Source organism: Dermochelys coriacea, chromosome 21 (assembly GCF_009764565.3).
Source record: "Dermochelys coriacea isolate rDerCor1 chromosome 21, rDerCor1.pri.v4, whole genome shotgun sequence".
Classification (NCBI taxonomy): Eukaryota; Metazoa; Chordata; order Testudines; family Dermochelyidae; genus Dermochelys; species Dermochelys coriacea.
Genome location: NC_050088.1, coordinates 18634834 through 18659379, shown reverse-complemented (window position 1 = coordinate 18659379; position 24546 = coordinate 18634834). Strand labels below are relative to the sequence as shown.

General features: G+C 42.4%; 1 protein-coding gene across 13 annotated transcripts in view; it reads right to left on the bottom strand.

Annotated features, from left to right (window-relative positions):
* Nucleotides 1-24546, bottom strand: part of LZTR1 (leucine zipper like transcription regulator 1) — a 310867-nt gene that overhangs the window by 144625 nt on the left and 141696 nt on the right. For 11 of the 13 annotated variants that reach the window (XM_043500715.1, XM_038379625.2, XM_043500712.1 and 8 more), the window contains exon 10: nucleotides 4183-4332. The exons of the other annotated variants lie outside the window; for them this stretch is intronic. In XM_043500715.1, the coding sequence (XP_043356650.1) occupies nucleotides 4183-4332 (150 nt within the window). The remainder of the gene's footprint in view (nucleotides 1-4182; nucleotides 4333-24546) is intronic. 13 annotated transcript variants of the gene reach the window in all.

Genomic DNA, 24546 nt, shown 5'->3' with positions numbered 1-24546 from the left:
CAGACACTACAGTGATAAGCAGCAGTGTGTGACCAGGTGCTAACTCTTGCCCAAACTGCAGACATTAGCTAAGAACTGACAAATTTATAGCTGGAGACCAGACCCGTTCACCTCTATGTTAGTTTTGCTCAAAACAGGTGTTTAGTCTTATAAGAATGTATTGCGTGTTTAGACTCTAGGAAATGCTTCTAAGTTGCTGCATGCATTAATCTCACTTGCAATGTCTGTATTGCATACTATAAAAAAATATGTGTTTGAAAATGTTTGCTCTGAACTTGTGAACCCAGGCACAGGAATTGTCCCCCCCCCCCAGTCCATCCAGGAGGACTATCAAAGTGAGCCATTATAAGACAAAAGCTTTGTTAACTGCCCTATCTACCCATGGAGAAGTACATGCAAAAGGCCTGGTCTCATCCGTCTGAATGGTGGAAGAGGGAAATAAAAATAGTTGATGTGAAACTAAACTGAAGACAGAGTTCCCCAAGGGTTATCTCATGGGTCTGTATATGTTAGCTTGCTTTAACCTGTAAAAAACTCTCAGTTCTTTTTTCTAGTTAATAAACCTTTAGATAGTTTATTACAGGATTGGCCATAGATGTTGTCTTTGGTGTACGATCTAGGGTACCAATTGATCTAGGGTAAGTGACTGGTCTCTTGGGACTGGAAGCAACTTGTATATGGTGTGATTTTGGTGTAAATGTTATTACTAAGTCCAGTTTGTCTGGGTGGCAAGATAGCCTGGAGAGTCTTAGGTAAGATTGTTATAATGATCATGGACAACGGACTCGAGAGAGATTACTGATGAACCCAGGAAGCTGAGTAGCAAATACCACCTCCTCAGCCGCCACGGAACCTGCCTGGGGCATATGAAAAGTTTCTTCAGACGAGAGTGAGACGCTTTTCCCCATGGCAGCTTAGGGTCTGGGGAGGAGAGACACAGGTGTGGCTGGCTCAGGGCTCTTCAAAGCAGGAGGGAGGGGTGGGCACTCGTGGCTGCAGCCATAGGAGAGAGGCAGGGTGTCTCGGGGCTCCGGATGCAAGGGGGGTGCGGAAGGGGCGGAGCCAGGGACTAGCCTGCCTGAAGGGGGGCTCCATGATAATAATCCAGAAGTTCACATTTGTTACTGGCTTGTTGAAATCTAATTATAGAACACACCAGCAGTTTGGGGTATCTGCTCTGTTTTTGATAGTCTGCCCTGAGGTAGGCAGTCACATAGAATCACAGAAGATTAGAGTTGGAAGAGACCTCAGGAGGTCATCTAGTCTAAGCCTCTGCTCAAAGCAGGACCAACAGCAACTAAATCATCCCAGCTAGGGCTTTGTCAAGCCAGGACTTAAAAACCTCTAAGGAGGGAGATACCGCCACCTCCCTAGGGAACCCATTCCAGTGTTTCACCACCTTCCTAGTGAAATAGTTTTTCCTAATATCCAACCTAGACCTCCCACACTGCAACTTGAGACTACTGCTGCTTGTTGTGTCATCTGCCACCATTGAAAAGAACCTAGCTCCATCCTCTTCGGAACCCCCTCTTCAGGTAGTTGAAGGCTGCTATTAAATCCCCCCTCTCTCTTCTCATACTTCAGACAGTGTGACAAGCATAAAACTTTAAGTCCAGGTCTAACAAGGAGCACTTTGCTAGTGTAGCTATGCTGGTACACTACACTGGCAAAGCACTGCTACTGTGAAAACAGCTGAAATCAGCAAAACTGTGCTTATGGCAGTATAGCTTATTCCAGCCCACGCCCTGAGTGAAATAAACTACACAGGCAACAGTGCAGTTTCACTGATATAACTGTGTCTACACTATGGGCTTTTAAAAGTGCAGCTGTTAGGGCAAGATCATACCTCTACACATCCTGACCAACACAGCTAAGCCAGTAAAAGTTTGTAGTGCAGACCTGGTCTAAAAGATATATTTGCTGCCTGTAAAATGGAGCTACTCCTGTATAGGGAACCCACTACTTAATGCGGTGTATGTCCTCCTGTAGTGGTTGGTCACAAAAGGTAACAGCTGTCTCCTTTGACCAGCTAATATAATGATACCTTTTGCTTAGTGGTCCCCAAATTTTTGATGGTCGTGCCCCCCTTATCCCTGTCCATGCCCCCCGCTCCTCCCAGGGCCAGAAGGCATGGCTGGAGCGGAGGCTGGATGCGGACAGGGACTTGATCTGGCCATGATGGATGGAATTGCATTTGAATGACTCCATCTTTCCTCTAGGAAAATCCCAGAGGGTAGTTTTCTTGACTGTTCACCCACCTCAATGGCTCTCCTGTGTGTGATATTGCAGGGTTCTACTGTCACTCTTCTCATTCAGAGTGCACAGGGGGCTGATGAGGAAGACAGTGAAGTTGCAGCACCATCAGCATGGTGGCACCTGTCAGCTCTAGGTCTCATTTTCACCCAATCTAATCAGTGTGATCTTCCTCAATTAGTGCCTGAGCCTGACCGAGATAGAGATCTGGATGAAATAGTGTCTGAAGTTCCACCCAGGCACAGCACATTGATCTTGGTAGTTCAGGAGAACCCTCTAGAGGAGATGGCTGCTGTAATCCTTGCTCCATCTGTTAAAGTCGTTTGCCTGCTTATTGTTAATCAGATTTACAATCTGGAGCAACTTTAGCTCTTGGTTGAGACTTTTGCTCTCACATGCAGACTTCCGCAGTCATTTTTGCCTTTTTATCTCCAGGATGGATTATTGCTATACCCTGCTGTGGCTACTCTGAACATCTGCATAATTCAGCTACTGTAAAATGCAGTAACGCTTTTACATTTGGGTGCTTCTTGTGAACAGAACAAACTCCACATGTGCTGTCTAGACTATACTAGTTACCAATTCTCTCCATGGTGCTGATCAAGGTACTGATTTGATGTATAAAGCCCTATACAGATTTGGGTTCTGCCTACATTCAATATAGCCTTCTCTCCATGAGCCATCCACACAGCTGAGATTACAGTCACATTGTGACAACTATAAAAAGAACATAAACATTCAAAAGATGTTATAAACTATAATAACAAATGTTGATGGAAAAAAGCACAAAAAACAAAATAACTAGATTAGTCTAAACCAAAAAGCCAAATCAATAAGATTCAAAGACTGTTTTAAAATTATGCTTTTCAAAATAAAGGGACAGAGCTAGAAGATAATAAGCCAAAATTGGTCTGTAAGATATATGAGGTAATTGGTGGACAAAATAATGAAAGGGGGGTGGGTATTCCACTCCCTTTATGGGTCCTTAAAAAAAAAGATGTTGTGAAAAAAGTATGAAAGAACAAAACGGAAGGACAGAGAGGCTACTAGAGCAAGGTTCACCATCATGGCTGCCACCCCCATTGTTTCCTGGGACCTTGGGCCTTCACCTTCCTGATCCTGAGAGGTGTCCTGACCAGAAGAGGCCAGAGAGAGAGGGACCCAGATGACATCAATACCCCACTGGCTCCAGCTGAATCCCAAACACCTCCTGCAATCACGAATTACCATCTTTGAGACTGTCAAATGGGGCAGCGGGTTGCGGGGGTGCGGGGATTCCTTCTAAAACAGTCTCCAGCTAAAGGGAAAGGAAATAGTGGATGCTGTTAAAATAAAAGCCTTACTTAATACTTTACATTTCAAAGGCTTTAACTGTTTTTCCTTCTTTTCTGTAACTTTAACGGTATGTTTGCCATGGGACCGAGCAGGCTGAAGCCTCTGTATGCCAAACCCCAGACCTTTTTTTAATACTATTTAATGTTATTCCATCTAAATTAATACAACAATCCCCACATTTGAATTCGATGGGTTGAAAAGTAGAGCATCTATGTGTGTTAAAATCAATGTAGTTAAATCTGTCCAAATCTCCAGGTGGAGGCGCTTAATTTGATTTAAACCTAGTTTACATCATTTAGCTGAAGTGAATGCCTTAAGTATTTAAAGTGAACCAATATAAATCAGGGTTAAATTCAATTGAGAGCATCCATGCAGGAGTTTGCTCTAGTTTCACTAAACTGATTTAAAACGTGCAGAGAAAAGCTCCTTAAGCTTCTAAATTCATGGTTTAGAACTGAGAAGCAAAATGGATCCGGTTAGTTTTCAAAGAAAGAAGGAAAAAGCTGAAAAGAGAAAATGGAAAGGCCTAGTTCTCTCTCTACTGGAGTAGAATTTAGTTTGCAGTATTTTGTTTTTCACGTGCAATCTAGTTACCTCAGAGTCTGCTGTGGGCTGTTGTTTAACTGTTGTTATGCCGAAATCTAAACCAAATACATCTCGAGATTTTTTTAAACCACGTTCTTCTGAGAAGGAAGGAGCGTCTTCTGGGGCAGCTACTCTCTCAGCAACTTCTGGATGGGCCACCTGGTTATAAGATTTAAAAATAACAATGTGTAAAAGTATAGATGGGATGCATGAGAAACTGGACAAAGACCAGGAGTCTTTCTATGGCTGAGGGTCTGAAACGTCAGGCTCATACATAAAAAACTTTTAAAATCAGCCCATTGACAACGATATAGTCCTGTTTCAGGCCTGTTAGCTTTTTATCAACAAATAATATTTATTCTTCATTTGCTCTCTGCGATAACAGAGCTACCTCGTGATTAGCATTTCAAACATTTAACGCAACATCCACAAAGGTATTTAGGCTCCTTTCTGCATCTTTAGGAACAATTTAGGCATCACTGTGACATTCTCAAAAACACAGTTCAGTTGCTGCCAAACACTAAGGTGTCTAAGGGCTTGCCTACACTACCGCTAAAGATGCTCTCCCACTGACATAGCCTCTGCCTCCCGTTGATGTGGAGTAATTAAGTTGACGGGAGGGCTCTCCTGCCTACCCAGCGCATCTTCATCAGGCACACTATATGGGAACAGCTGCATTGATGAAAACATGCCCTAATTTTCTGCCAGGCAGCACTCACAAAGTTCCAGCTGGAGCTCTAGGGGCCCCAGAGTAGGATTCCCAAACTAGGCAGGGGAGTGCCAATTTCCCCTGTGGAGCCCATTCCAGAACACCAACTACTTAAGAAAAAGACAACTAGGTATGAGCAAGTCAAGAATTTTTCTACAGATGTATGTTTATGTGTCTTCCCTGCTGGTTAGGGAGCTCATGCAGAATCTGGGAGACCCAAGTTCAAATCCCTCTTTGCCTCATTTAGGGCAGGAATTTGGAGCAGGTCACCCACATCAGTGCCTAACCACCATGCTGCTGGATATTCTAGGAAGGGAGGCCCCACCAAATAAGTTTGAGAACCACTGCACTAGCCAGCCTAGGGGTTAGGTGTTGTAACTCCCAAGTACTTCTGTGGATCTGAGCCTTAAATTATGTTGCCTTACATCCTCTGCCCATTGTTCTGCATGACCAAACTGAGGGCTTCATATAAAGTATGCAGCAATAAACTGGAGAATAAACAGAGTGGGTAGGGAGGTGATATTTGTCAGGCATTTTGATTGTTTGGGCCAGATTCTCCCCTGCTTAGCGTAGGAGAGTGGGGAGCAGGCCATCAAGGAGTTGGTAGTGGTAGTATCCTGCTTTGAGCAAGGGATTGGACTAGATGACCTCCTGAGGTCTCTTCCAATCTTATATTCTATGATTCTATGACTCCTGATATACAGGGTGGCTTGGAGCAGGTAGAATTGTTCTAACTTTAGTCACGCTGGCTATGTTCCCCCAAGAGACTATTCTGTAGTTGAAAACTGGTGAAGAGCAGCAGTCTTCTACCCAATGTGCCCCAAAACCACATCTTATGCCATGGTATGCGGTGGGGTAGTTGATGCAGCAGCTGATTATGCCAGCTTTCTGCCAGATGAGAGTCACCCTCCCTCACCACAGGCCAACTCTCAGCTGGCCCCAGCAATGGCCAGATTGCAACTCCTTTGCAGTTCTTACAACAGCTCTGATTCCAGGAGCAGTATAGCGCTATTTGACTATCTTCTCATTTCTCTTTTTCAGCAACCTTTGAGAGTGAGATTATATTTTCTTAGCTGTGAAGAACTGGTATTAGTTAGGCTATTATCTCATGTTTTGCCTGGTTGTTATGTTGGTTTCAATATTTTTATATTACACATATAAGAATATAAGGACAGCCATACTAGGTCAGACCAAAGGTCCATCTAGCCCAGCATTCTGTCTTTTGACAGTGGCCAATGCCAGGTGCCCCAGATGGAATGAACAGAACAGGCAATCATCAAGTGATCCATCCCCTCTCGCTCATTCCCAGCTTCTGGCAAACAGAGGCTAGGGACACCATCCCTGCCCATCCTGGTTAATAACCATTGATGGACCTATCCTCCATTAAACTTAACTAGTTCTTTTTTGAACCCTGTTATTGTCTTGGCTTTCACAACATCCTCTGGCAAGAAATTCCACTGGTTGACTGTGCACTGTGTGAAAAAATACTTCCTTTTGTTTTAAACCTGCTGCCTATTAATTTAATTTGGTGACCCCTAGTCCATGTGTTATAAGGAGTAAATAACACTTCCTTATTTATTTTCTCCACTAGATACTGAGACTATTTCATTTAGCAATGAAATTGTCCTCGGGTGGACTGTAGCAACTACATACAGTAAACAACATAAGAGTTAAGGACAGGAAGAAAAAATCCTGCACCTCAAAGGAACCAGCCAATGGCAGAATATAGTTAGTGTTCCTGCATTCTCTTGCCTCATTCACTACAGATCTTACATTAAGTAAGAATAAGAATGGCATACTGCATTTTTTCCATATAAAATACTTCTACAGATGGTAGTCCAGATTATCTTGCCCTGAACCAGATCCTTTGAAACTGTAAACTGGGTAAAGCTGGCCATCTCAGAATTCCCTTGCTGACAATGCCAACATATCCAACTCTCATGCCAACTGCCCATCCTAATGCAGGGGGCATAATGTGAGCAGAAGAAAGCATGTCAGAGGCAGTGGTGGAGTGCATATGTGCTCCACCAATTCTCAGCTGGCAGTTTCTCGGGGACTATAAAGTGTGGCAAAAGCAGCCACTAAATGTTCGGCATTATGCTGGCCATCAATGATTGGCGCACAGAACCAGGGAGCTGTAACTGGCTCCTGGTGCCCCACTGACACTCTTCTACGCTGACCTGAGTTCAATATAAGAGAGACTGATCAGCTTTGTCTGGCACACCAATTCTTAGTACTAACAGACAACAAACGTGTAACTAACTTTCTTAAACTGTGCAATATATTGTATTTCAGAAATAGTATGCAATACTGTAATCAGAATGTATATTGCATCTGCACAAGGACACAGAGGTATGTCTGGCCCCCAGCAGAAATCAGAGTAGCCCTTACACTCAGGAACACTTCCCTTGCCCCAAGGGTATTCCTCAGGGGATGTTTCTGTACCCTTGATATCACCATCCCAGTGTAAAATGCAAGAAGCCTTCTGTCTGCAGATCTCAAATTTACAAAGGCCACTAAAATCCAGTCACTATGCAGTACTCATTGGGAAAAATGAAGTTTAATTCCCAGAAGTTTCTGGAGAAAATCCAAAGATTTGAAAATGTTCCCAAGGAATTATCAATAACTCATCAAACAAGGGCCCTAATGACATCTCTGGAAGTTTTAATTTCTGTTTGACATAATTCAATGAAATATACTGTATGGAGGAAAAAAATGCATCAGGTTAATGCTTTAAAAAAAAGGCAAAGTATTAACAGTTATCATTGCAAAGATCTTAATCAATTTTCATATTATGTACTGATGAGTAATTTAAATAGGATGCATTAGGAACAGTGCGCTCTCTAAACATTCTTCATTAAAGCAGTTGCAAGAACAAATTCAGGAAAAAAATTTATACACACAACTTAAAAGTACAATATTTTTTCTACCCGAAGTGCATGTTTAGGCGGCTCATGTATTGCTACCCAGAGGTAGCATTTAAAACTAGGTGGCCAATTCCCCACCAGGCTTGCGGCTTTATAATCTTTGCACTGTAAGTTATCACTGCAGTAGAAAGAGAGAGCCTGAGACATAAGGCCAGCTATAAGGGACCTGATGTAAGGCCTAAGGCCTGAACTAAAATCAGGCCCTGCTGAGGTAAAGCAAAATTAGCAAGAGTCAAGATATGATTAAAAGTCAGGCCCCGTTACAGCACATGCCTACTTACAAGTTCACAGAACCTGGCAGAAACAGGACTGGTATTGCAAAAACACAAGCACTCCTAGGCACTAAAAGTAAACACATTCTAGAAGGTTAGTGCCAGAACACCCTGATACCAAGATATGGTGTAAGCACACTTCTTGAAGATGCTACAGGGACACACTGGTCCCCCTTAAAGATAAGGTCAGGATACAGCGTGATGGATAGAGTTGTTTTGATTGCACCAACATATACATGGTAAAGAGTAGTAACCACGTCAGAAGGGCAATATGTAACTTGTTTGTGTCAGTGTATAAAGAGGGGTCTCAGAAGCAATGTCTTTGTCTGACCGATGGGGGAATGGAAAGTCCTGCCGTTCACTGAGCTGGTATACATGTGTTAGTGGTCCTGTAGAGTCTACGGGATACTAGGACCGTGCTTTGTCAACAATAAACCTGGCCGAATGCCTTCACTACGGAAACGAGTCTGTGGTCTTCTCGTGCAATTCAATCAAGGTCTGCTGCGTCAGCTATCTGCACAGAGCTGGCACAGCACACATCAAGAACGAACACGTAGCCAACAATTGGCAGCAATTATTATGATCACGTAGTCTGACCTCCTGTTTAACACAAAACACAGGAATTCCTTGAATTAATTCCTGTTTGAACTAGAGAATATCTTTAAGATAACCCTCCAACCTTGATTTAAAAATGGTCAGTGATGGACAACCAACTGTGAACCCTGGTAAATTGTTCTAATGGTTAATTACTTTCACTGCTAAAAAAATGTGCTCCTTATTTCCATTCTAAACTTGTCTAGCTTCACCTTTCAGCCACTGGATCTTGTTATACCTTTGTGTGCTCGGCTGAAGAGTCCATTATTATCAATTTTTGTCTCACATGTAGGTACTTACAGATCATGATCCAGTCACCCTTAACCTTCTTTTTTGTTAAATTAAACAGAGTAAGCTCCTTGAGTGTCTCACCATAAGACATGTTTTCTAATCCTTTAATCACTCTCTCACACGGATAAGTTGGGGGCATTGTTCAATGGGTATAAAGTTTGGGTTTTCTGGGGTGTGATATGGGAGGTACTGCCATAACTGATTTAATAATTAAACTTAGTGTTTGCTACTCTGGTGGTTTATTAATTTTGGACCTATATTTTATTGCTTATTAGGCGTTATTTTAATACTGTTTTTTAATTTATATGAATAGGTTTTTAGATTAATTTTTTTTAAAGATTATAGTTTAATAAGTACAGATTTACAAAAACAAAATAACTATTAAAAAACAAAAATTTTAGTTATCTTTACATTAGCCTAAAATTATTAAAAACCCTAAATTAAAAAAAAAATAATCCTGTAATAACAAACACTAAACAAATGTAATTCCAAATAAAAATAAATATTTAATTCAAATAAAAATAATCCAACTAGTACAAATAGTTACTCTATTAAAAAAAACTAAAAATTACGACAAAAATTAATTCTCAACATTTAAATAAAACAGTTATTAAAACAAACGTCTACAAGAAATTACAAAATAAATTGCATCTTCATCAATAAAATCTCGGCAAAATTTTAAACTAATATTTCTTACTTTAAAAAAAATACAGCATCTTTAAAAACTCCATAACAGCTCAGCAAAAAACTAAATATTAAACAAAAAAACCCCAAATTTCTAAATATTATTTAAAAATTTAAACAAACCAAACACAGACCAAACACATCCTCAATATAAAAAGCATAATTTTAAGGTGCATCAAAAAATAAAATTCTCAAATACAAAGTCCTCTTAGACAAATAAACCCTAAAGCAAATTCAATAAGTAAAATCCTAAAAAAAGATAAGAACCTATAAAACAACCCAATTCACAGCACCAAGAAATACTGTATTGATTTTACAGGCCAAAAGAGTTAAGGTTTGGGGGACTGAGGTTTTTTGTTTTGTTTTTTAAACAAAGACTTGTTGGGGTTTTTTGGCAAAGAACACTCAAAAGCATTTATTTTAAATTTGGAAGATTATAGATTAAAAATAAAAAACAAGGAATTACAACAAGCATTTAAATTGAAGCTGAAACTGAGTAACTATGGAAAATAAACAATTAAAATCCATTTTAAAAATTTTGAGGTAAAATATTAGTGTCTTATTTTCACCAACAACCATTCTTTGATGCAAAGAAAAGGGTTAATTTTACTCTCATTCCTGTTGTGTGAAGGGTATTCACTTCTTCTGTTTTTAACAGACACACAAAGTAGAGAACAGATGGGATAGAAAAGGTGGGGGAAATATGGTTTTTGTTTATATTTTTGGACACTGAACAGCTGGTCAGTCATGAATAGATACTTTAGGCTGGCAGGTGAGCCATGACACTTGTTGCGTAAACCCTGGCTCACATTCCACAGATACTAATGTCAGAAGGGACCATTCTGATCATCTAGTCCGACCTCCTGCACAGCGCAGGCCACAGAATCTCACCCACCCACTCCTACGAAAAACCTCACCTATGTCTGAGCTATTGAAGTCCTCAAATCGTGGTTTAAAGACTTCAAGGAGCAGAGAAGCCTCCCTCAAGTGACCCGTGCCCCATGCTACAGAGGAAGGCGAAAAACCTCCAGGGCCTCTCCAATCTGCCCTGGAGGAAAATTCCTTCCCGACCCCAAATATGGCGATCAGCTAAACCCTGAGCATATGGGCAAGATTCACCAGCCAGATAATACAGAAAATTCTTTCCTGGGTAACTCAGATCCCATCCATCTAATATCCCATCTCAGGGGATTAGGCCTATTTACCATGAAAATTTAAAGATCAATTACTTACCAAAATCACATTATCCCATCATACCATCTCCTCCATAAACTTATCAAGTAGAATCTTAAAGCCAGATAGATCTTTTGCCGCCACTGCTTCCCTTGGAAGGCTATTCCAAAACTTCACTCCTCTGATGGTTAGAAACCTTCGTCTAATTTCAAGTCTAAACTTCCTGGTGGCCAGTTTATACCCATTTGTTCTTGTGTCCACATTGGTGCTGAGCTGAAATAATTCCTCTCCCTCTCCTGTATTTATCCCTCTGATATATTTATAGAGAGCAATCATATCTCCCCTCAACCTTCTTTTAGTTAGGCTAAACAAGCCAAGCTCCTTAAGTCTCCTTTCATAAGACAAGTTTTCCATTCCTCAGATCATCCTAGTAGCCCTTCTCTGTACCTGCTCCAGTTTGAATTCATCCTTTTTAAACATGGGACACCAGAACTGCACACAGTATTCTAGGTGAGGTCTCACCAGTGCCTTGTATAATGGTACGAAAACCTCCTTATCCCTACTGGAAATGCCTCTCCTGATGCATCCCAAAACCGCATTAGCTTTTTTCACAGCCATATCACATTGGCAGCTCATACTCATCCTATGATCAACCAATACTCCAAGGTCCTTCTCCTCTTCCGTTACTTCTAATTGATGCGTCCCCAACTTATAACTAAAATTCGTGTTATTAATCCCTAAATGCATAACCTTACACTTCTCACTATTAAATTTCATCCTATTACTATTACTCCAGTTTACAAGGTCATCCAGATCCTCCTGTATAATCTCCCGATCCTTCTCTGAATTGGCAATACCTCCCAGCTTTGTATCATTTGCAAACTTTATTAGCACACTCCCACTTTTTGTGCCAAGGTCAGTAATAAAAAGATTAAATAAGATTGGTCCCAAAACCGATCCCTGAGGAACTCCACTGGTAACCTCCCTCCAGCCTGACAGTTTGCCTTTCAGTAGGACCCATTGCAGTCTCCCCTTTAACCAATTCCTTATCCACCTTTTGCTGTTCATATTGATCCCCATCTTCTCCAATTTAACTAATAATTCCCCATGTGGCACAGTATCAAATGCCTTACTGAAATCTAGGTAAATTAGATCCACTTCATTTCCTTTATCTAAAAAATCTGTTACTTTTTCAAAAAAGGAGATTAGGTTGGTTTGGCACGATCTACCTTTTGTAAAACCGTGTTGTACTTTGTCCCATTTACCATCGACTTCAATGTCCTTAACTAATTTCTCCTTCAAAATTTTTTCCAGGACCTTGCATACTACAGATGTCAAACTAACTGGCCTGTAGTTACCCGGATCACTTTTTTTCCTTTTTTAAAAATAGGAACTATATTAGCAATTCTCCAATCATTCAGTACTACTCCTGAGTTTACAGATTCATTAAAAATTCTTGCTAATGGGCTTGCAATTTCAGGTGCCAATTCCTTTAATATTCTTGGATGAAGATTATCTGGGCCCCCCGATTTAGTCCCATTAAGCTGTTTCAGTTTCGCTTCTACCTCTGATATGGTAATATCTACCTCCATATCCTCATTCCCATTTGTCATGCTACCATTATCCCCAAGATCCTCTTTAGCCTTATTAAAGACTGAGGCGAAGTATTTGTTTAGATATTGGGCCATGCCTAGATTATCTTTAACCTCCACTCCATCCTCAGTGTTAAGCGGCCCCACTTCTTTTTTCTTTGTTTTCTTCTTATTTATATGGCTATAGAACCTTTTACTATTGGCTTTAATTCCCTTTACAAGATCCAACTCTACTCGACTTTTAGCCTGTCTGACTTTATCCCGACATGTTCTGACCTCAGTAAGGTAGCTTTCCTTGCTGATCCCTCCCATCTTCCACTCCCTGTATGCTTTCTGCTTCTTCTTAATCATCTCTCTAAGATGCTTGCTCATCCAGCTGGGTCTACAACTCCTTCCTATGACTTTTTTCCCCTTTCTTGGGATGCAGGCTACCGATAGCTTCTGCAGCTTTGATTTAAAGTAATCCCAGGCCTCCTCTACCTTTAGATACATAAATTCTTCAGTCCAATCGACTTCCCTAACTAATTTCCTTAATTTTTGAAAGACAGCCCTTTTGAAATCAAAAACTCTAGTTGCAGATTTATTTTTGTTAATCCTTCCATTCAGTTTGAACTGAATTAGCTCATGATCACTTGAGCCAAGATTATCCCCTACAACCATTTCTTCTATAAGGCCCTCGCTACTCACCAAAATTAAATCTAAAATGGCATCCCCTCTAGTCAGTTCAGCAACTACTTGATGAAGGAATCCATCAGCTATCACATCTAGGAAAATCTGAGCCCTATTATTATTACTAGCACTGGTCCTCCAGTCTATATCTGGGAAGTTAAAGTCTCCCATGATCATGCAGTTTCCATTAGTATTTACTTTATTAAAAACATTAAAAAGGGCTCTATCCATATCCAAATTAGATCTCGGAGGTCTATAGCACACCCCAAGCACTATCGTAGGAAAGGCTTTACTAGTTATCTTCCCCAATGTAATTTTTGCCCAGATGGACTCTGTCTTATCCATTGCATCGCTTCTTATTTCTTTACATTCTACCTCATCATTGATATACAATGCTACTCCACCACCTTTAACTTTATTTCTGTCTTTCCTAAAGAGCACATACCCTTCAATACCCGTACTCCAGTCATGATTACTATTCCACCATGTTTCTGTTATCCCTATAATATCTGGTTTCACTTCCTGCACCAGTAGCTCTAGTTCCTCCATTTTGTTACCTAGGCTCCTCGCATTGGTGTACAAACATCTTAATTTTTGCTGTTTGGCCTCGCTCACATTTTGTATCCTATTAGGCACAGTCATTCTACAGCCAGTATAACCTATTAGACTAGTATCCACACTGCCCTCGCTCCTTATATACATTCTCCTACCCACAGCTGTATCCTTTCTTACTTCGTCTTCTTCCCTCTCAATGCTAAAATCTGGCGTGGAGACTACCTGGACATCTCCCAACCATCTCCCCCAAATTCCTAGTTTAAAGCTCTCTTTATCAGTTGTGCCAGCCTTGATCCTAGAAGTCTATTTCCTTCCCTACTCAGATGAAGTCCATCCTGAGAGAACTGTCCTCTGTCCGTGAATGCCTCCCAGTGGCCATACATCCCAAAGCCCTCCTTATAGCACCACTGCCTAAGCCATCTGTTGACAGTCATAATCTTGTCACACCTTTGTTGCCCTTCTCTAGGAACAGGAAGGATCCCACTAAAGATCACCTGAGCCTCAATTTCCTTAAGCGTCTTCCCCAGCCTAGCACAGTCTCCCTTAATACTTTCCAGCGAGAATCTAGCCGTATCATTTGTTCCCACATGAAGGATAATTAGGGGATTCTTTCCCGCTCCCTTTAGGATCTTTTTCAACCTCAGGTCTACATCCCGTATCTTAGCACCCGAAAGACAGCACACCCTTCTATTCTCAGGATCAGCTCTAGTTACAGGCCTGTCTATTCTTCTCAATAAAGAGTCCCCTATCACATAGACCTGCCTTTTCCTAGTGACAGTGCTGTTCTCCAGTCTCTCCCCTGTTCCCTCTGGCTGCAAGTTCTTTCCATTCCTATTTTCCCTTACAATCCTCTTCAACCCATCCTGTATCCTCCTGGGGCTCATATTTGGTGTAGTCTCCCTTGACTCTTCCCCTTTTCCTATAGGACTAGTCTCTCTTCTCTTCTTCCTTACCTTTCCACCTTCAGCAACTACCTGCTGAGCCCCTTCTTCATTTTCCAACTCTGCAAACCTGTTCCTAAGCTCTATTTCTTCTTCACTAGCCCGTCTTTTCCTCTGCCTGGTTCTTTTAGTCACATGCTTCCACTGACCACTTTCCTCACCCAGTCTCCCCTCAAAATTCTCCAGCTCTGCTTCCATCTGTAAGTCTGAGCTTTTCCCTTCAGATACCTCATGTCTTTGCTCCATCATCTGCTCAAACCCCTTCCTAAACTCAACCAGACTTTCCACCTGCATCCCCAAACCTCGGATCTTTTCCTCCATCAGCTCTATCAGACGGCATTTCATGCAGAAAAAACTCTTACCAGGACCCCCCTCCAGGATCATGTACATACCACAGCTTCCACATGCAGTCATCCTCATTGTCTCTTCCACTACACGAGTCACTCCCACAGCTGCCTCCGTATCAATCATAGCCTTCCCAACCAAGTCCTGTTAATCTGGGAAACACAAGCCACACCAAAAAGACCACCCCCCAGCAAAAACAAACCCCAAACAAGCACCACAATACAAACTCCCCTTACAAACTCCCACTCAAATTCCCCTGTTTACAGTTCTGTTTGCTAGCTCCTGTGCCGCTGCATCTGTCTGATTCCACTTAGGGATCATTTTTTTTTCAGACAGGGCATCGCTGGATGGGCCTTTTATTTTGCTGTGCTGGTGTTTGCAGTACAGTGGGTTTGAGGATTCCATGAAAAACCTGAGTGAGTAAGACAGAGGATAGAAGGAAACATGGGTGGTGGGTACCATAGGCCAGTGAGGCTAATACTCCCCTAAGCAAAGCCCAGGCCCCACCCATGCTCCGCCCTGTCCCCCATCATAGAATCACAGAATACCACAGTTGGAAGGGACCTCAGGAGGTCATCTAGTCCAACCCCCTGCTCAAAGCAGGATCAATCTCCAACTAAATCATCCCAGCCAGGGCTTTGTCAAGCCTGACGTTGAAAACCTCTAAGGAAGGAGATTCCACCACCTCCCTAGGTTACTAAATCCAGTGCTTCACCACCCTCCAAGTGAAAAAGTTTTTCCTAATATCCAACCTAAACCTTCCCCACTGCAACTTGAGACAATTACTCCTCATTCCGTCATCTGCTACCACTAAGAACAGTCTAGATCCATCCTCTTTGGAACCCCTTTTCAAGGGGTTGAAACCAGCTATCAAATCCCCCCTCATTCTTCTCTTCTACAGACTAAATAATCCCAGTTCCCTCAGCCTCTCCTCATAAGTCATGTGTTCCAGTCCCCTAATCATTTTTCAGAGTAGCAGCCGTGTTAGTCTGTATTTGCAAAAAGAAAAGGAGTACTTGTGGCACCTTAAAGACTAACAAATTTATTTGAGCATAAACTTTCGTGAGCTACAGCTCACTTCATCCGATGTGGCACCTTAGAGACTAAATAATTTGTTTTCTTTTTCGTAATCATTTTTGTTGCCCTTCACTGGATGCTATCCAATTTTTTCACATCCTTCTTGTAGTGTGGGGCCCAAAACTGGACACAGTACTCCAGATGAGGCCTCACCAATGTTGAATAAAGGGGAACAATCACGTCCCTCGATCTGCTGGCAATTCCCCTACTTATACAGCCCAAAATGCCATTGGCCTTCTTGGCAACAAGGGCACACTGTTGACTCATATCCAGCTTCTCGTTCACTGTAACCCCTAGGTCCTTTTCTGCAGAACTGCTACCTAGCCATTCGGTCCCTAGTCTGTAGCAGTGCATTGGATTCTTCCGTCCTAAGTGCAGGACTCTGCACTTGTCCTTGTTGAACCTCATCAGATTTCTTTTGGCCCAATTCTCTAATTTGTCTAGGGCCCTCTGTATCCTATCCCTACCCTCCACCGTATCTACCTCTCCTCCCAGTTTAGTGTCATCTGAAAACTTGCTGTGGGTGCAATCCACGCCATCCTCCAGATCATTAATGAAGATATTGAACAAAACTGGCCCCAGAACCGACCCTTGGCGCACTCTGCTTGATACCAGCTGCCAACTAGACATGGAGCCATTGATCACTACCCATTGAGTCCAATAATCTAACCAGCTTTCTATCCACCTTATAGTCCATTCATCCAGCCCATACTTCTTTAACTTGCTGGCAAGAATACTGTGGGAGACCGTGTCAAAAGCTTTGCTAAAGTCAAGGAATAACACGTCCACTGCCTTCCCCTCATCCACAGAGCCAGGTATCTCATCATATAAGGCAAGTAGATTAGTCAGGCATGACTTGCCCTTAGTAAATCCATGCTAACTCTTCCTGATCATTTTCCTCTCCTCTAAGTGCTTCAGAATTGATTCCTTGAGGGCCTGCTCCATGATTTTTCCAGGGACTGAGGTGAGGCTGATTGGCCTGTAGTTCCCCGGATCCTCCTTCTTCCCTTTTTTAATGATGGCCACTACATTAGCCTTTTTCCAGTAGTCTGGGACCTCCCCCGATCGCCATGAGTTTTCAAAGATAATGGCCAAGGGCTCTGCAATCACATCCGCCAACTCCTTTAGCACTCTCGGATGCAGCACATCCTGCCCCATGGACTTGTGCTCGTCCAGCTTTTCTAAATAGTCCTGAACCCCTTCTTTCTCCACAGAGGGCTGGACATCTCCTCCCCATGCTGTGCTGCCTAGTGCAATAGTTGCTCACACTTCTAAACTTAATCCAGAAACTCTCAGTTTCATACCAGCGCTCTGAGCAGTCATACTGCTCGCTTACATACAATGCAACTCCCCCACCTTTTCTGCCCTGCCTGTCCTTCCTGAACAGTTTATATACATCCATGACAGTACTCTAGTCATGTAAGTTATCCCACCAAATCTCTGTTATTCCAATCACATCATAATTCCTTGATTGTGCCAGGACTTCCTGTTCTCCCTGCTTGTTTCCCAGGATTCTTGCATTTGTGTATAGGCACTTGAGATAACTCGCTGATCATCCTGCTTTCTCAGTATGAGACAGGAGCCCTCCCCTCTCGCGCTCTCCTGCTTGTGCTTCCTCCCGGTATCCCACTTCCCCACTTACCTCAAGGCTTTGGTCTCCTTCCCCCGGTGAACCTAGTTTAAAGCCTTCCTCACTAGGTTAGCCAGACTGCTTGGGCTGCTCTTCCCTCTCTTCGTTAGGTGTAGCCTGTCTCTGCCTAGCACTCCTCCTCCTTGGAACACCATCCCATGGTCAAAGAATCCAAAGCCTTCTCTCCGACACCACCTGTGTAGCCATTTGTTGACTTCCATGACTGTCTCTACCCAGGCCTTTTCCTTCCACAGGGAGGATGGACAAAAACACCACTTGCACCTCAAACTCCTTTATCCTTCTTCCCAGAGCCACATAGTCTGCAGTGATCCGCACAAGGTCATTCTTGGCAGTATCATTGGTACCCACATGGAGAAGCAGGAAGGGGTAGCAATCCAAGGGCTTGATGAGTCTCGGCAGTCTCTCTGTCATATTGTGAATCCTGGAAAGCAACAGACTTCTCGGTTTTCCAGTCGGAAAGGCAGATAGATGACTCAGTCCCCCTGAGGAGAGAGTCCCTGACCACCACCACTCGCCTCCTTCTCTTGGGAGCGGTGGTTGTGGAACCCACATCCCAAGGACAGTGCATCTCTTTCCTTCCAATCAGTGGAGTCTCCTTCTGTTCCCTTCCCTCAGATGTATCTCCGCATTAGTACCCGTGGAGAGAACATGAGAATGGTTCCTTACCTGTATCTGCATTGCTGGTACATGGACGCTTCCCTTTCTTCTTCTGGAGGTCACATGCTGCCAAATTTCTTCCCCGTCCTTCTGTCCCCTCTGCGCAGTCTGCTCTGAATCTTCAGAGTGTTGTGTCCGTAGAAGCATATCCTGACGTCTGTCAAGGAAATCTTCAGTTTCTCTTATGCAATGCAGGATCGATACTTGTTTCTCCAAACCTTGAACCTTCTCTTCCAATATGAAGACCAGCTTGCCTCCTTGGTGCCCAAGCCGGGGGGGGCTCAGCTCTGCTGCCAGCCGGAGGTAAGCAGGCCAGCACTGGGGCAGACGCTGTGGCTGGCCGGCGGCCTGGCACTGCAGGCAACCCAACACTGGGAGTGGCTCGGCAACCTGGCGCCGGGGACTGGTGGGTGGCCCAGTGCTGGGGCCCAGCACTGAGGCCAGGCCAGCGCTGGGGGCTGATGCTGAGGCTGGCCAGTGGCTTGGCACTGGGGGCGGCCAGTGGCCTGGCACTGGTGCCGGCTGGGGGTCCACGGTGGTTCAGCCAGGGCTCTTCCGGCTATGGGGATGCAGGGGGGAGAAAGACGGGCACTCAGGGCTTCAGCAGATGGGGGTAGGAGTGGGGCCTTGAGCGCAAGGGGCCGGGCCGCATAGCTAGCCTCCCAGAAGGGGACCTCACATGCCACCCCTGGAAGGAAATATAATTGGGCAGAAAGTAACATACAAAAAGTGAAAGGAGACAGAATAGGGTCTTATGTGACTCTGATTGGAGCCCCTGACAATTAGGTAAGAAAGTCTTTCAGTCTTGTCTACTCTTTCTTTCACGGGGTCAGGGAAGATGAGATAAGCTGGGCTGAGACAAGTTGAGCTGAGATGCCATGGTGCTTTTTTAAACAGTCTTTTTTTTTGAAGAAGAAGAAGGAGGGGAAGATACGCAGCATAGTCCATCCCCTCATTATTTTGTTTACTGATTAGGCCTACACCACTACACCAGTTTTGGTCTATTAATTTTTGGACTCACATCTTCTAACATAGTCCCTGTGTTATATTAGTACGCCTTTTTGTTTAGACTAATTTAGTCTCTTGTTTGATTTTCCTGCACCTTTTTATAACATTTTTATTGAAAATATCTTGACCTACTTTTCATGGTTAATTCCCAAGCAGGGAAAATGTTGTAGGCCAAATTGTCACGCCAGACCAAAGTCAACTAGTCTCCAGGGTTTCAGTTTTCATTTTTAAAAAGTTAGTCTGTAACTGCTATTGTTGCAGAAGAGAAAAGGAGTACTTGTGGCACCTTAGAGACTAACAAATTTATTTGAGCATAAGCTTTCGTGAGCTACAGCTCACTTATAAATTTGTTAGTCTCTAAGGTGCCACAAGTACTCCTTTTCTTTTTTGCGAATACAGACTAACATGGCTGCTACTCTGAAACCTGTTGCAGAAGAAACCTTCAAAACGTAATCCAAGTGTAACCAATACATAGGTTACAATGCATCCGATGAAGTGAGCTGTAGCTCACGAAAGCTTATGCTCTAATAATTTTGTTAGTCTCTAAGGTGCCACAAGTACTCCTTTTCTTTTTGCCAATACATAGGTGTCTGCCTGAGTTTGCAGAGCCTGAAAAAAAAGCTCTGAGGTATGCACCACCCATTCATTTCATTTCAAACATCAACATTATTATCTATTTCACTGCTCATCAAGTCTTGTAAAAAGGAGAGAAGCATATTTTGAGATCTAAAATATAAGTAGGCCTTTAACATCACAGGATGTAGTTGGAGGGAAGCACAATGAGTTTTATTTTCCTGAACAGGATCTCAACTTTAAGAAGCTTGGGAATACTGTTGATTACACTTTAGGTCTCATGAATCAGGAATAGGTTCAAACAGGAATTATTTCAGGAAGTTCAATGATCTGTGTTATGCAGAAGTAGGGTGACCAGATGTCCCATTTTTAAAGGGACAGTCCCATTTTTGGGGACTTTTTCTTATATAGGAGCCTATTACCTCCCAACCCCATCCTGTTTTTTCACAGTTGCTATCCAGTAACCCTATGCAGAAGGTCAGACTGGATGATCACCGTGGTCACTTAAGTGAAATGTGAGAAATGGTGTCTTACGTGACAGATTTGTTCAAGGTGAGGACTGTATGAGAGTGTACATACGGTGCTAGACAATGTATCAATAGTGCTCTAGGCTAATGTTTTTACAACAAAGTTTAGTTATCAAATGCCGCATTATATACCTGTAGGTACTGCTGCAATATGTTTTGGCTCATTGTCTACAAAGATATAACCAACTTGTTAGTAAAACCAGTAAGTATTAGTAACGGTAAAACTGACTACAGTACTCAAAATAAAAATTGATATAGCAATCTCCACTTTTAAAAAATATTAAATGAAATTTTGCAGTTCTCCATATTACATGCTAACACTAAACCCTTTCTGCTCCACAGATCAGCTAATAAAAATGCTTCAGAATTGGTATTGCACCAACTGAAACATTACACACAATTCAAGGCAAAACCTATAAAGAAAGAGGAACTAAATATGTATAATGATACCGTTTAAAACCCAGGGAATAAATGAAAAGTAACATGCCGGGAGATCACTGCTATCTTCTGTATTCTGAGAACAAAATGATCAAGGGTCACCCAAGCCTCAGTTAAAAAATCCCATGTCAGACCCAATTCCTTTAAATTGTGCAATACAAGGCTATCTTAGACACAGGTGTATCTAAGGATGTATTATATAATGACAAATAGCATGTAGTCATATAATTACTATACCATAATGCCTACAAACAAGAGAAAAGTTAATGTGTTTTCAATTTTTACATTTACGTTTTCTGACTTTGTGTTTAATTGGGCACCTTTAATATTCTACTGACATTGCTTTTTGCATGAATATAGACAACTCAAAAGTTTTACACGAAGCTGGGGGGAGAGGTAGATATGCTGGAGGGTAGGGATAGGGTCCAGAGTGACCTAGACAAATTGGAGGATTGAACCAAAAGAAATCTGTTGAGGTTCAGCAAGGACAAGTGCAGAGTCCTGCACTTTGAACAAAAGAATCCCATGCACCTCTACAGGCTGGTGACTGACTGGCTAAGCAGCAGTTCTGCAGAAAAGAACCTTGGGATTACAGTGGAGAAGCTGGATATGAGTCATAGATTCATAGATTCATAGATACTAAGGTCAGAAGGGACCACTCTGATCATCTAGCCGACCTCCTGCACAGCGCAGGCCACAGAATGTCACCCACCACTCCTATGAAAAACCTCACCCATGTCTGAGCTATTGAAGTCCTCAAATCATGGTTCAAAACTTCAAGGAGCAGAGAAGCCTCCCTCCAGTCAACCATGCCCCATGCTACAGAGGAAGGCAAAAAAACCTCCAGGGCCTCTCCAATCTGCCCTGGAGGAAAACTCCCTCCCGACCCCAAACATGGCAATCAGCCAAACCCTGAGCACATGGGCAAGATTCACCAGCCAGATACCCAGGAAAGAGTTTTCTATAGTAAATCAGATCCCATCCATCTAATATCCCATCTCAGGGGATTTGGCCTATTTACCCTGAATATTTAAAGATCAATTACTTACCAAAATCCCATTATCCCATCATACCATCTCCTCCATAAACTTATCGAGTAGAATCTTAAAACCAGATAGATCTTTTGCCCCCACTGCTTCCCTTGGAAGGTTATTCCAAAACTTCACTCCTCTGATGGTTAAAAACCTTCGTCTGATTTCAAGTCTAAACTTCCTGGTGGCCAGTTTATACCCATTTGTTCTTGTGTCCACATTGGTGCTGAGCTTAAATAATTCCTCTCCCTCTCCTATATTTATCCCTCTGATATATTTATAGAGAGCAATCATATCTCCCCTCACCTTCTTTTAGTTAGGCTAAACAAGCCAAGCTCCTTAAGTCTCCTTTCATAAGACAAGTTTTCCATTCCTCGGATCATCCTAGTAGCCCTTCTCTGTACCTGCTCCAGTTTGAATTCATCCTTTTTAAACATGGGACACTAGAATTGCACACAGTATTCTAGGTGAGGTCTCACCAGTGCCTTGTATAACGGTACTAAAACCTCCTTATCCCTACTGGAAATGCCTCTCCTGATGCATCCCAAAACCGCATTAGCTTTTTTCACAGCCATATCACATTGGCAGCTCATACTCATCCTATGATCAACCAATACTCCAAGGTCCTTCTCCTCTTCCGTTACTTCTAATTGATGCATCCCCAATTTATAACTAAAATTCTTGTTATTAATCCCTAAATGCATAACCTTACACTTCTCACTATTAAATTTCATCCTATTACTATTACTCCAGTTTACAAGGTCATCCAGATCCTCTTGTATAATATCCCGATCCTTCTCCGAATTGGCAATACCTCCCAGCTTTGTATCATCTGCAAACTTTATTAGCACACTCCCACTTTTTGTGCCAAGGTCAGTAACAAAAAGATTAAATAAGATTGGTCCCAAAACCGATCCCTGAGGAACTCCACTGGTAACCTCCCTCCAACCTGACAGTTCGCCTTTCAATAGGACCCGTTGCAGTCTCCCCTTTAACCAATTCCTTATCCACCTTCTGATGTTCATATTGATCCCCATCTTCTCCAATTTAACTAATAATTCCCCATGTGGCACGGTATCAAATGCCTTACTGAAATTTAGGTAAATTAGATCCACTGCATTTCCTTTATCTAAAAAATCGGTTACTTTTTCAAAAAAGGAGATTAGGTTGGTTTGGCACGATCTACCTTTTGTAAAACCATGTTGTATTTTGTCCCATTTACCATTGACTTCAATGTCCTTAACTAATTTCTCCTTCAAAATTTTTTCCAGGACCTTGCATACTACAGATGTCAACTAACTGGCCTGTAGTTACCTGGATCACTTTTTTTTCCTTTCTTAAAAATAGGAACTATATTAGCAATTCTCCAATCATTCGGTACTATTCCTGAGTTTACAGATTCATTAAAAATTCTTGCTAATGGGCTTGCAATTTCAGGTGCCAATTCCTTTAATATTCTTGGATGAAGATTATCTGGGCCCCCCGATTTAGTCCCATTAAGCTGTTTCAGTTTCGCTTCTACCTCTGATATGGTAATATCTACCTCTATATCCTCCTTCCCATTTGTCATGCTACCATTATCCCCAAGATCCTCTTTAGCCTTATTAAAGACTGAGGCGAAGTATTTGTTTAGATATTGGGCCATGCCTAGATTATCTTTAACCTCCGCTCCATCCTCCGTGTTAAGCGGCCCCACTTCTTCCTTCTTAGTTTTCTTCTTATTTATATGGCTATAGAACCTTTTACTATTGGTTTTAATTCCCTTTGCAAGGTCCAACTCTACTCGACTTTTAGCCTCTCTGACTTTATCCCTACATCTTCTGACCTCAATTAGGTAGCTTTCCTTGCTGATCCCTCCCATCTTCCACTCCCTGTATGCTTTCTGCTTCTTCATAGGTTTCAGAGTAGCAGCCGTGTTAGTCTGTATTCGCAAAAAGAAAAGGAGTACTTGTGGCACCTTAGAGACTAACAAATTTATTAGAGCATAAGCTTTCGTGAGCTACAGCTCACTTCATCGGATGCATTTGGTGGAAAAAACAGAGGAGAGATTTATATACACACACACAGAGAACATGAAACAATGGGTTTATCATACACACTGTAAGGAGAGTGATCACTTAAGATAAGCCATCACCAACAGCAGGGGGGGGAAGGAGGAAAACCTTTCATGGTGACAAGCAGGTAGGCTAATTCCAGCAGTTAACAAGAATATCAGAGGAACAGTGGGGGGTGGGGTGGGAGGGAGAAATACCATGGGGAAATAGTTTTACTTTGTGTAATGACTCATCCATTCCCAGTCTCTATTCAAGCCTAAGTTAATTGTATCCAGTTTGCAAATTAATTCCAATTCAGCAGTCTCTCGTTGGAGTCTGTTTTTGAAGCTTTTTTGTTGAAGTATAGCCACTCTTAGGTCTGTGATCGAGTGACCAGAGAGATTGAAGTGTTCTCCAACTGGTTTTTGAATGTTATAATTCTTGACGTCTGATTTGTGTCCATTCATTCTTTTACGGAGAGACTGTCCAGTTTGACCAATGTACATGGCAGAGGGGCATTGCTGGCACATGATGGCATATATCACATTGGTAGATGCACAGGTGAACGAGCCTCTGATAGTGTGGCTGATGTGATTAGGCCCTATGATGGTATCCCCTGAATAGAT